Below are 13,458 nucleotides of genomic sequence, written 5' to 3'. Positions count from 1 at the left end.
ATTTCATCTCAGCTTTATTTATTTATTTATTTGTTTATTTGTTTGTTTGTTTACTTATTTATTTATTAATTACTGACCTCCAAAGTAAGAGCCATCTGTCAGCTTCATTTCCTTACTGGATTTTGTGATGACCCCAGCAACGCCATGTTGAATGAAATACATTTTTTTACCCACAGCTCCTTCTCGTATGATATAATCGCCAGGTTGAAACACCTCAAATCTCAACTTGCTCAGCATGGCAGTCACAAAATTAGGATCTGCATTAGCAAACAGAGGCATTGTAGCCACTAGCTTCCGGCAGTTGAAGTTGACTATCTCCTAAAGATGACAAGAGTAAACAAATATTAAAAGCATAATCATTTTACGAAGAAAAACTTGCTGAAATTAAAACACACACACACAAACACATACACAGAGAATAACATTGGAATTTATATTCCTAACCAAAAAATAGATTCTAATAATATGCATCTCTTCAAAAGCAGAGATTCTGTTTATTTTTGTGTCAAAATTTTCCATTCCCAGCACCCACTGCAGTATCAACATTTAATAAACATTTGAAAAATATTAGCAAAATATATACAAGTGTCACCTTTTTGTAAGTTTCATTATTATTTACATAAAATTAGATCTAAGATATGCAAGAGCTTTAGTCTCTCTTTTACCTTTGTTTGTGAAGAAAATAATCTTTCTTACTTCCTATTATTTGTGACATTATTGCTTCTGTGCTCCATTGTGTTAAATAAACTTCCTTGCATCTACTGACTGTAATTATATAACAAAGGTCGAATGGCCACACAACAAATTTTTGATGTCTTTTTCTCAACTTCATTCATATTAAGACAAGGACAATGGAGAATACTGAGCAAGGCTGCATGAATACACTAAACTTATCATAATTTATCATGATAAATTCAATCTGTTTCTGGGATAGACAATAAAATTTGTCTTTCTAAAGCTTTTTGGGTTTCAATCAGAAGTCTTGAACTAGAGAAAGATCATATTTCCTTTTCTTGAATTTTTTTTTTTTTAAATTTCTGGGATCAGGTCAATTCTAAATTAGAAAGATCTACATGTTTGATGCCAATCTGCAGATTCTGGTCCAGGTTAGATATGGTGCCATCTTCTCTGGACCAAAATAGGGATACAGGACCAACTCTTTTTAGTCTTGCAAGTTAGAATGTAAACAATGGGAATGCCAATTTTATCATTTCTCACAAATTTCTTTGGAGCTGATTTGTAATTTTGCTTAAGAGACATAGAAGGGCCTCCCTGGTGGTGCAGCAGTTGAGCGCTGTGTTGCAAGGCTGCCCGCAGCCTCTGCAGCGCCAGTTCGATCCCCATCCACCGGTGAGGGTCCCACACACACACACACACACACACACAAAAGAGACATAGAAACTGAACAATGCTGTCCTAGCAGGTGGGAGTAGGACAAAAAGATATGGATGCAGTAAGAGTCTGTGCTCTGAAATCTCTGCCTTGAAGAAATAAGCTAGAGAATGACAGCATTACTCACATACATTGCTGACCAAATAGAGAGTATATTTAAATGTATGATACAGATACAGTAAAAAATGCACAAATTTTAAGTGTACACAATCTTGAGTTTTTCCAAATCACCCAGATCTACAGAAAGAACATTTCTCAGAGGTTTCCTTTTGTTCCTTCACTACTCAGACATTTCAGCTCTTCTGACTTTTATCACTATAAGTAGTTTTACTTGTCCTTGAAATTCATTAAAATGGAATCCCACAGTCTTTGTTCTTGATTCTTTTGCTTATCATTACCTCAGTGTGATTCATCCATGTTGTTGTAGGTGACAGTTTTTTCTTTTTTGTTTTTATTTCAGGGTGTACTTCACTTTATGCCTACGTCAATGCTTATCCATGTTACTTTTCATGTTATTTGGGTTGTTTCCAGTTTTAGGCTAATAAAAGGAATCTAACGTGAACATTCTTTAAGTGCCTTATACGCTGATTTCTTGAGTATTTACCTAATGTTGGAATTGCGGGTAATAGGGTAGGCATATATTTAACTTTATTTATACAGCCAGAATTTTTCTAAGATGATTGTGTTATTTTTCCTGCATATCCGCAATATATGATCTTTCAGTTGTTCTACATTCTTGGCTAAATTTGATTTTACCACTCTCTTTTTAATTTTAATCACTAGCCAGCATGTAGATACAACATTATTTTTTTAAATGTTTGTCATTGTGTTTTTAATTTAAATTTCCCCAATGATTAATGCTGTTATGCATTTTTTTCATAGGCATATTAGTCAGATAAATATCCTGTTTTTCTGTTTTAGGGATTCTTTTTACAATCTTGTCATGAGTTTTTTGTTGGGATAGTAATTGCAAATATATTCTTTCCATTTGTGGCTTGTCTTTGCACTCTCAGTAGTAACTTTTATTGTTATTGTTTGTTAGTAATTTGTTTCCTAGTTTGTTTAACATTATTACTATCAAGAACACAAGATATGATATATCTAGATTGCTTCAGGAAAGATTGATTAACCCTATATCTGTGCTTTGGAATAATATATAATATTAGGCCTTATGAAGGGTTAAGCAATATCTAGTTTGGTTATTATGGAAAAAATTATTATTCAGGCATAAAAAGGAAATCCTGCCATTTGTGACAAGATAGATGGAACTTGATTGATACTGAGGGCATTATGTTATGTAAAATAAATCAGATAAAAACAAATACTGTATGGTCTCATTTACATGTGGAAAAAAAAACACAGATCCTACAGAAATAGAGAATAGATTGATGATTGTCAGAGGTAGGGTTTCAGGGGTGGGGCCAATAGTTGAAGGTGGTCAAAAAGTACAAACTCCAGTTAAAAGATAAAAGCATCAGGTAATATATTGTCCAACATGGTGACTAAAGTTAATACTGCATTTCTTTTTTTTTTTTTTTTTTAAGATTTATTTATATATTTACACAAGCACTGGGTACTGGGTACAGTCAGAAGCGCGGGAGGTTGAGAGAATTCACCAGAGCCAGAGCGGAGAAGAGAACAAGCAGACAGATGAAATACACTGCTGAGGGGAGCAGCAGGAGGCAGAAGAGGTCTGCATGCCATGTGGGACCCTCACCTGTGGCCGGGGATCGAACCGGTGCTGCTGAGGCTGCGGGCAGCTTTACAACCCAGCGCTCAACTGCTGCGCCACCGGGGAGGCCCAATACTGCATTTCTTATTGAAACTTGCTGAGAACAGATATTAAAGTTCTTACCACAAGAAAAACTATAACTTTGAGATGAAGGGTATTAAGGAAACTTATTGTGGTAATCATTTTTCAGTGTTACACATGCATCAATCCATTATGTTGTACGTCTTAAATATGATATTATATGTCAATTCTATCTCAATAAATCTGGAAAAAAGAATAGTGATATTTAAGGCTTCCACTAGCACTATAATTCTTCATTGATAAGTGTGACTGAATAAATGTCCATTTGTGAAACATTTCGTTTTCATGCATTCTACATTATTTTATTCTACAAAGTACATTTCTAAAAAGTTTTAAAGCATGGTAGCTATAAATATAATTACCATCATTACACAAATGAATCATACAGTCATCTTAAAGCAGAGCTGCTGCTACATTGCTAAATTCCTACCTCAAACATACCCCATATTTTTAGACTGTGCAGAGCACACAAGAATTTCCTTCTAAGAACTTATATCAGATAGATAACCAAATGGCATTCAAACCTGTATATTTCTATAATAACTTTAGAACAAACAGTCAAATCTACATCAGGTAATACTTCATCACCTCAGCATTCTCTGAAAGTATGCTGCTGATGACCTGATTTTTTTTCCATTCAATAACTTCGAATCAAAACCAAGTAATTTGATATGTCCAGGAGTTTCTTTAAGGCAAGAATAATTTTAAGAATAAACATGATAAAATTGAGAAAATATTTATTGAGTCTTGCTGGTCCCAGGCAAGACTGATTTAAAAGTTTTACAAGTTTAACTTACTTTATTCTCACAATAATATTGTGTCATGGGTCTTATTACTGCCCATTTAATTGAAGGCATTAAGTTATTCACTGAAGGTTACACATTTGCAAGAGGAAGAACTATGGTTTTTTGGGTAGTCCAACTTCCTAAATGGGGGTTTTGATGGATTCTGAGAAGCCACCTAACTTTGAACAAATCCATAATCTCTACAAACTCTAATTTTTTTTAAAGATTTATTTATTTATGCATACAAGAACTGGGGTACAGGCTAGAGGTGTGGGGGTGGGTGAGAGGATTCACCAGAGGCGGAGTGGGGAGCAGAACTGGCAGACTGACTGAAATACACAGCTGAGGGGAGCAGCGGGTGAAACAGGAGAGGTCTGCTGCAACATGTGGGCAGCCTCCTGGCAGTCCAGGGGATAAAACTCATGCTGCAGAGTTCTGTGAAGGTGCAGACAGCTTCACAGTGCTATGCTTAATCCCTTGCATCACCAGGGAGGCCCAGACTCTAAAAATTTTGATGCTAACCAAAAAATTGTTCTTTTGAACTTAACAGATTTTGAGAGCCTGACATGAATAATTGTTGCATGTGAGGAAATAACTGATGAATGGACACTTAGCTGTTTTATTTCCACACAGCAATTGTTTTTAAAATTCTGAAATGGAATATTTATATGATACTCAAGTACTATTTAATCAATTCTTAAAATTCCATCTGTATTTAATATCTCACTGTATCACACGACTAAGCTAACTGACTGATTTCTGAAATCAACAGGCTTTGTGATCTTTGGTCTATAAGGCAGGCGTGTGCAGGAATACAGAGGGAGACCAGCATTTCTTCCTGTTGTCTTGCTCATAGAGGAGAGTGTCAACATGTGCTTTTTACTTTCTCTCCTTTAAAAAAGTTTTATTGATTTGCCAATTTTTTTACATAACTACATAATTTTGGGACTACCCCTTCACACTTCCATAGGGAACATTCCTCACTTACCCCCACCAAAGCTCCAGAGCCACAAACCTGTCATTGTCTTTCCCCTATACTTAACCCCTTTTAAGCAGTCTTCATCCATTGGCATCTTCATTGATATCTCTGGTTCTCTTGCATAACACCCAAAGGAACATTGTCAATAACTTGACTACAAGTTCAAGATAGGCATTAGAAGGAAAGAGGAAGAGAACCAGGAGATTTAAGTACTCATTTTGAGCAGGTACTTCATGTTATGCCTCTTTTTTTCCTAGATAAAAACAATCAATGCACAAACTTAAATTTGGCTTTTATTTCCCCATACACATGGAAGAAGGAAGACCGTGGAGTTTTGAGGGAGGAAATGCATTGCCCAGACCACACAGATAGACTATCACTAGAGAAACTAACCCATTATGTTTGACTTCAAAACCATTCCTCATTCAGACAGGAAAAACTGTCTAATGGAAATAATATTGTAGAATTCTTTAAAAATACCTGATTCTAAATAAATTCTATACACAATTATGATCCTGTGTTGTATTATATGATTCAGCTGCTATGGAATTATATAGCTGCTTTTGCTTTAACATGATTCATCAAGATTTTTAAAAATCAGAAAAAATGTTTTTTATATACATGACTAACAAATTTAACTTCATTTATCAACACTTATTTACATGGCAGGTAAATAAATCTATTTCCTCTGTTCCTCAAATTAGTGGAAAAGGTAAATATAGAAGATAAATTAGATTTTGAAGTTTAACTTGATGATTTGGAATGACAGTGGCAAACAAGCATCCTATACAACAGGAATAATTTCCTCTAATGACTCCGAGGCATTGCAACACACGGTGAAGGAGAATAGTAGAATATTGTGGCTGGATCTAAACAAAAAAAATATATATTTTTTAAAAAGCACTAAAAACCTGGGCCTAAACATACTTACTGAAAGTGGCTTTTTTTTTTTAATTGTGATAGAAAGTTGGATTACCTCATTGTATTTGTTTTAGGAGTTAGAGCTTTATTCCTCTACAAATGTGTATTTTCACATCATGCCCACCACCAAAGGCCCAGTAATCCTCCACCCTGCTCCTAGTTGCCTCAGTTTTGCAGACAAAAGTCAGGGGTTTGTATTTGTTTTGGTTGTGTGTGATCCTTTGTTTTGTTTCTCTACATTCCACATATAAGTGAAATTACCTGATATTTGTCTTTCTCCTTCTGCCTTTTTTTGCTTAATGAGGGTTTGAATGGGCTTCAGGTGGCTGCCCTGAAGCTATTGAAGTCATATGCAAACAAGTGTGTAGTGAGCATGTGTCTTATGTGAGACAGTTAGAAGCTTTCACTAAATTGGCAAAAGAGCCATTACCAGAAACAGGGTTAGTACTACTGGTCTAAGAGAAGTATAATGATCATGATGATGCTGAGAACTAATGTTTATTGAATGCTGTGTTTTCTCATTTAGTTATAACAACCCAATGAAATTGTCACATTATTCCAATCCTATACATGAGCCAAATGAGTCTCAAATAGGTGATCTCATTTTACAAAATCTCATAGCATTAGGGAAGAGAACCAAGAGTGAAAAGTATGTAGCCTGTTCCTAGAGCTACACCATCTAACATGGTAGCCAATACCCATATAGGGTTACTGGCCACTAAGAAATGTGGCTAGTGTGACTGAGAAACTTATTTAATATTAACCATTTAAGTTCAAAGCTAAAAACCAACAGTTCAGTTACTATAGAATGTTAAATTATGCTTGGAGAAACATGGTTAGGTGAATATATTTTTTCAACTGTGAGCCTTTTTAAATATATATATATATATATATATATGTGTGTGTGTGTGTGTGTGTATATATATACATACTGAATCATACATTTTCAAGGAAAATCTTATATTCAAATCAAAATGCACTGTAAATACAAAAAACTGCACTAGATTCCGAGGACTTAATACAAAAAAAAAAAAACCCAGAAAACAGTAATGATGTTTTTAATATCGATAGCATGCTGAAATAATATGTGCCAGATATATTTAGTTAGCAAGATTTACTATACTTAATCTCACATGTTTCTTTTTTTATAGTTTTTAATGTCACTACCAGAAAATTTAAAGTTACATATGTAATTCATACTGTATTTCTACTGAACAGAGAGCACAGCAGTAGACCAAATATGATGTCATATATAAAGGAATTTAAAAATAGAATGCATTACTAGTATTTTAAAATCCCTGTGTTAAATATGTTACTAATGAAGAATTCAGGAAAGCTAAAATAAAATACATCTTTTTGTATAGTTATTTATATCTTGAAGAGAGATATATGTAACAGAATGTGAAACAATAGATAAATAAAACATTGTTTAGTTTGACCCTTGGAAAGATAATATTTTGACCCAAAGACTTCCAAGAAGAGTAAATCAAGTATCTGGAAATGGCTAGCCAAAATTAGAATCAGGAGACCTCACAAGCTCTAAGGATGTCATCTACAGTGATTACCTCTATGACCACGACATGAAGTTCGTGTTGCAAGACACAAAATAAAAACATCCATGACAACTTCTGAGCAGTTAGTATCCTGGGAGAGAGTCCCTTCTGGAATGACAGACAAAGTGTCCATGGCAGGGCATAGTGCATGAGAGGTGCTTGGGGAAGTGAAGTTAGGGTTTGTGGCACTGATGGAGTCCACACAAGAAGTAACAGACTGTGTGGGACCTTGCCTTCATCATGGCTCTCAAGATTAGCATCAATGAAGGGACAAGTGACTTCAATGACCTGCCATAGGCCTGCTATTATCCTTTAGAGAAGTATGGTCACCTACTTATATGTGGTATTTTTCTAAAATACAGTTAATGAGATTCTAACCCAAATTCAGAATATATGAATTTAAATTTTGAAGAGATATAACTAAAAATCTCTACTTAAAAAAATTTCAAGTCATAAATAGGTGTGGAAATCATGATTCCTAAAACAAACAAGCATCTGAAAGCTAACATCTCACTTAGGGATATATATATATATATATATATATATATATATATAAAGGATATATATAGGGATATATATATATAGGGATATATATATATATATATATGGCTAGACTTTATGTGTGAGTGTGTGAGTGTGTGTGTGTGTGTGTGTGTGTGTGTGTGGCCTCAACTCCTGGTCCCAACACTAACTGCTTCTGTACCCATAGAAAGTGACACAGATTTCAAATTTTAATCTTCCCATCTGTAAAACACAGATAACTCTAGAAACTATCATAGATCATAGATCATTGTGATGACCAAGTTAAAAAATACAAAGCATGTAGCAAAGTTCACAAATATTATTAACCATTATATAAATATTACTATAAAATAATATCTGTTAAGAACAAATGAATGACAGAAACCATATATTCTACAAAATTTCAAAGAAACAAAGATTTCAAGGTAATTTGGCTAGAGAATATTGAATCAGATAAAAAAACAACAACAGTGCAGTTGGAACTGGTTATTAAAGACCAAAATCAAGGTGGGAATACAAGGTGAGAAGAAAAAAAAAAATTGACAAGATATTCTTAGGGGATAGTCAATAAAATTCTCTTTTGGTTAAAAAAGATATAATATTTAAGATGGCTTAATTCAAACAATGACTACATATTAGGTACTTGCTTCAATTTCTTAAACTCAAAGGATTTCTTTTAATTTCATCCTGACTAGCAAAGATTTATAAGCTATTTTTTAAAGTGAAGTATTAGTTGTATTTTTTAAAGACAGCGTTCATTGCAACTCTTAAATAATTTGAATGTCAAAAATGATGTAATAAACTACAAAAAGAAATACTAATCTTTAATAATTCTTTTTAGAGAGTTAAAGGAATCAAATGTAGAAAAGTGAGGATTGATGAATTACTACAGGGTGTCTCAATTTTAACATTTTGTAGATTTTCATGATAAAGAAAATATTAATCAAATATTTTTGTATTGGTGAACAAATTATATTTTTAAAAATCTTTGAAAACAAGGTGAATCTATACATATGAGCTAAAACAAATAAAATGTATTTAAAAACACTACATTCTGCTCATCTTCAAGAAAGTAACTTAACATGTTTATGTATTCCTTTTAGATAATCTTATTCTCCTTAATATAGTTATAATGTATATATTTGTCTTTCTTTTACTTACTTTTATGACAAACTACCAGTTTAAGATATAATCCTTATTGCCATTCTTTTTAATGGCCATAAAATATTCCTTCTTATGTTAATCATAGCTGTAGGAAGAAAAATCTATTAGAGATAGAGGAATAGTCTGCAATGAACTCTTAAATATTCGTAAGTCTTAGCATTTTACACCATTACATGTTTTGAAACCCAGTTCTATCATTAATTGCTAGATTAATAGTCTCTTCAAATTTTGAGTTAGCCTAAAATATCTGCATATATAAATGACAAATTATGGTTAAATGGCTTGCATGAAATCTGCCTATCTGTAAAGGATAGATTAGAACAAACTGAATTTTGAGACATGCAGATGCAAAAATTTATGTTTTTGTAGTTATAGTCCTCACTGATTGCAATTTTGTTTTGCGATATTAAATCACATTTAAACTTTGCAATATGAAAGCACATGAAGATTGAAATTAATTTATTCTTAGCACTGTCTCACTGCTTTGCCTTCATAGTACACAAGAACATATTCCTCCATTAGGTGACATGCAGAAACATAGCAGATTATATAAAATTTTATTTGTGTTCACTTAAATTTGATTTTATAGGAAAGAAAAAGGGGTTCAAAAAATCAGCAAAAAGACTAAGAAGGAATTGTAAGCTGATACATGTTCATGTGTCAATCCCTGGTGAAAACCAAGAAGGATTTGTGCCTATAAGTGACAAGTGATTTGTAAGTTATTTGCAGAACAGGAGTTCCCTACTCAACATGGGAAAAACAGATTGAGTTCAACTGCCATATACCTAAAAGTTATCCAGAAGTAAGCTGAACTAAAAAAAAAAAATTACTAAAACAGGGTTAACAGAGAAAATTAGGCAAGTCCCTCAAAGTAAGATACATTAAACATTCATCATCTGTCACTCTAGTGAGATTTGTATGGAGTATTGCATATGTCTTACAGATTTACTATTGAAGTCAAATGTGCCTCTTTTATATTTTCTGTACTGACAGTGTGTGTTCATTCATTTTAAAAAGGAGTATATGTATTGGGAAATTGTATCTTATCAACCCATACAAATGTCTTGTGTTGATACAATTTCTAATGTATCCAGCTTATTATGAAATGTTCTTAGAGAAATTTAAATTTTATTTTGTTTTTTTATCTTTGTCCCACTTTATATGACTGCTCTCTTGTTTTCCTTGAATAGTATGATTTACATAATAGAATTTAAATTAAATTAGGTAAAATATTTTGACTTTTCTTCATTAGCTTTTGAGATGTTTTAACCGTCTCTAGATTTTCTCAGGTATTATCTTTGGCATTGACCAAATATAATTTTCTCACACTGATATATGTCAAAGTATAGGATTCACATTAGGAGATCTCAATATCTAAATATATTAGTCTTTCTATTAAGTGTTCTATTAAGTTTTCTATTAAGTGTTCCTTTTTACAGATGCTTACTAATTGTATAATTTAAAACATTCAGAGATAGTAGGAAACATACTGGTTTTTCATTTCTATATAAAATAGACATTTTTCCTAATTTACGATTATAAACTGTAGGGTAAGTAGTTTGGAAAATGGTTTTCAGGCTTTTCTGCCTTCCCACCTTTAGGTTTGCCCTGCTCCTGATGGGGAACCTACAGTTGTTACATTGTTGCAAACTATCTTGTTTACTTCCGTGGGCCATGGCAGGCGTATTGAGAGATAGTCATCAAGAGAAGCAGAAGCAGGAGAGAAGCAAGAGAGAGAAGGGGAGAATGAAAGCCAGAAGAGAAAGAGAAGACCAGAGCGAAGACTTGCCAGGGGCAGGCCTCTTGGCCCCCTGACCCCCATGTCTGCCTTGTACCTGGTTGCTGCAATAAAAGCCTGAGAAACCCGCGAGGGCTCCAAGACTCTCCTTTACTGGTCTGCCGGATCATAGATAACCTGCTCAGTGCCCATCCTGCCCCTACAAAACATTGAAGATATATAAATCCTATACATTACTGTGACATGAGAAAGTATATTTATATGTCAAACTTAAGGGAATCTGAGGATTTCAGAGGCATTATATAATGTTACTTCTTTCCACTCAGATCTACTAATATTTTAGTTTCAAATGATCAAATGTGTATGTTAAATCACCACTCTGCACCCATTTCAAATGTGTATGTTAAATCACTGCTCTGCACCCATACATAATAGTGCTATAAGTGATTTGATGATTGATGTAACATCAAAACTAAACCATATAAACACCTGATATCCTGTTCCATATCAAAAGAAAAGATTTTTGTTATCCAAGTTCTTTTTTCTTTTTTTTTTTTTGTCCCAAAATAAAAGCTGAAATAGGAGCTAAGGTATTGGATATACAGCATCTGTTTTTGTTAGCCCTGTTTTATTTACCTGAAATGTTACTTGTATACTTTCATTTTAAATTTTACAAGTGCATTGAGATTCAGTGCAAAACTCTTTCTTCTGAGGCCCACCCAAGTCCATTCCAGATGAAAACATTCCCTTCTCAACAATTTTAGTATATACTGTTGCTTTTATCTGGCAATTAACACCACAAGTGACTTCCTCCTTTTTTTTTTTTTCCTTTTGGTATGTGTAGTAGTGAATTTTAACTTCTTCTCTATAGTTTTTTTCCCCCTATAATTACATTGTGTCTCTACAAGCATAAAGACAGCATTTTGAGACTGGAAAAAAGTTTAACTCCCCATAGTGCCTGTATCAATGCCTTATATAGATTTTTTTTTAAAGATTTATTTATCTATTTATACAAGCACTGGGCACAGTCAGAAGCGCGGGAGGGTGAGAGAATCCACCAGAGCCAGAGTGGGGGAAAGAACAGGCAGACCGACAAAATACACTGCTGAGGGGAGCAGTGGGTGCGATAGGAGAGGTCTGTGCGCCATGTGGGACCCTCGCTGGCAGCTAGGGATGGAACCGGCCCAGTGCTCCACCGCTACACCACCAGGGGAGGCCCAATGCCTTATATAAATTAAGTAATCAATAAAAGTTTCTTGCCTAGAAACTAGTGATACAGGCTGAAATATAAAAATAAAGAAGATTCATTTTTTTCACCTCCTAACATGACCACAACCAGTCACTTACATAATCTTTCCAGCCTTTTGTAACATTGTGCCTATTACACCACTGTCAGATAATTCATAAGATCCCTGTATAAATTGATAGTGCTATGATTCTAGTCCTTTTTAGTTAATCTTAACCAAACATTTTTTGAAGGCACTAAAAAATTGAGAAATATGGACTTTTAAAATAGTGATTCAGTTGCACTAAATAAATATACATGCAAATTATGCTTTCTTCCATAACAGTCTATTTGACAAATTAAAGGTCAGAAGGACAATATTATACTCTCAGCCTGATTCATGTTCTGTGAAAATGAAATATACTGACGTTCTATATTCTACTGGGACACATGATCTGTACCTATTTTCAGCCCAGGGCTCTTCACACTCCATTGTTTAAAAATAGAACAGTTCTGAACTTTGGAGACAGGCTCAGAAGGGCATTAACCTCTTTCTTGACTGTTAGGTTTGCCATTTTGTTGAATCAAATCAGTATAAATCTGATCATGTTAAAAATAGACCTTCTTACTTTGTACACATTCCAGCAGGATCTCATAAATGGAAAGGTATAGTTCACTGAATTTTTCTAATTAGCTTTTAGTTTATAGAAAAACTGCTTGCTTTTAGTAAAGTATTCAGCTATCTCATGATGCTAACATTTCAATGGCAAGTTTTGACACTTAGACATTGTCTCCTGAAAACTGGCTATTACATAAAGGAAGAACTTGATAGCAGATTGTTTAAATAAATTATAAAAGAAATGAGACATATAAGGTTGATGTCCTTTCTGTGTGTGGCATAAATCCCCCGACTGACCCTCTCAGTGCACTTACCCACAGTTGTAACAGCTTATTTAAATGTCTATCTCTCATTAAGCTGTATGAGCTATGAGGACTAGGACTATATCTTATTTTTTCATTGAATCACACTAATACAAAGAATTAAATTTTATTGTGTGCTTGCTATGTGCCAGGTATTTTTCTAATTTTTTTATACTTTTGCTAAGCTAATCTTTATAATAAATACACGAGGTGGTTATTATTATCATCATTCACATTTCAAGGTCAGTAAAGTAAAATACATACAAGTTACAAAATAACCTCCTACATATAGTAAATTAAGGGGCTGGATCTAAAGGAGGATGATGGAACCAGGACAACCAGGCAACCATGATGTTATTTAAACCCTCAGTTGTTGCTTTTCTTTCATTATTTGTTATATAATTTTAAAAAACTATAAATATATCAATAGATATGTTAAAATAAC

General features: G+C 33.7%; 1 protein-coding gene across 1 annotated transcript in view; it reads right to left on the bottom strand.

Moving 5' to 3' along the window:
- HCN1 (hyperpolarization activated cyclic nucleotide gated potassium channel 1) overlaps positions 1-13,458 on the bottom strand; it is a 327,077-nt gene that overhangs the window by 36,926 nt on the left and 276,693 nt on the right. The window contains 1 exon segment of the mRNA XM_054688488.1: positions 78-318. Within this exon segment, the coding sequence (XP_054544463.1) occupies positions 78-318 (241 nt within the window).

Source organism: Talpa occidentalis, unplaced genomic scaffold (assembly GCF_014898055.3).
Source record: "Talpa occidentalis isolate TD23 unplaced genomic scaffold, MPIMG_talOcc4v2.1 talOcc4.6, whole genome shotgun sequence".
Lineage (NCBI taxonomy): Eukaryota > Metazoa > Chordata > Mammalia > Eulipotyphla > Talpidae > Talpa > Talpa occidentalis.
The sequence above is the reverse complement of the archived record's forward strand: the minus strand, read 5'-3'. Positions and strand labels throughout refer to the sequence as shown.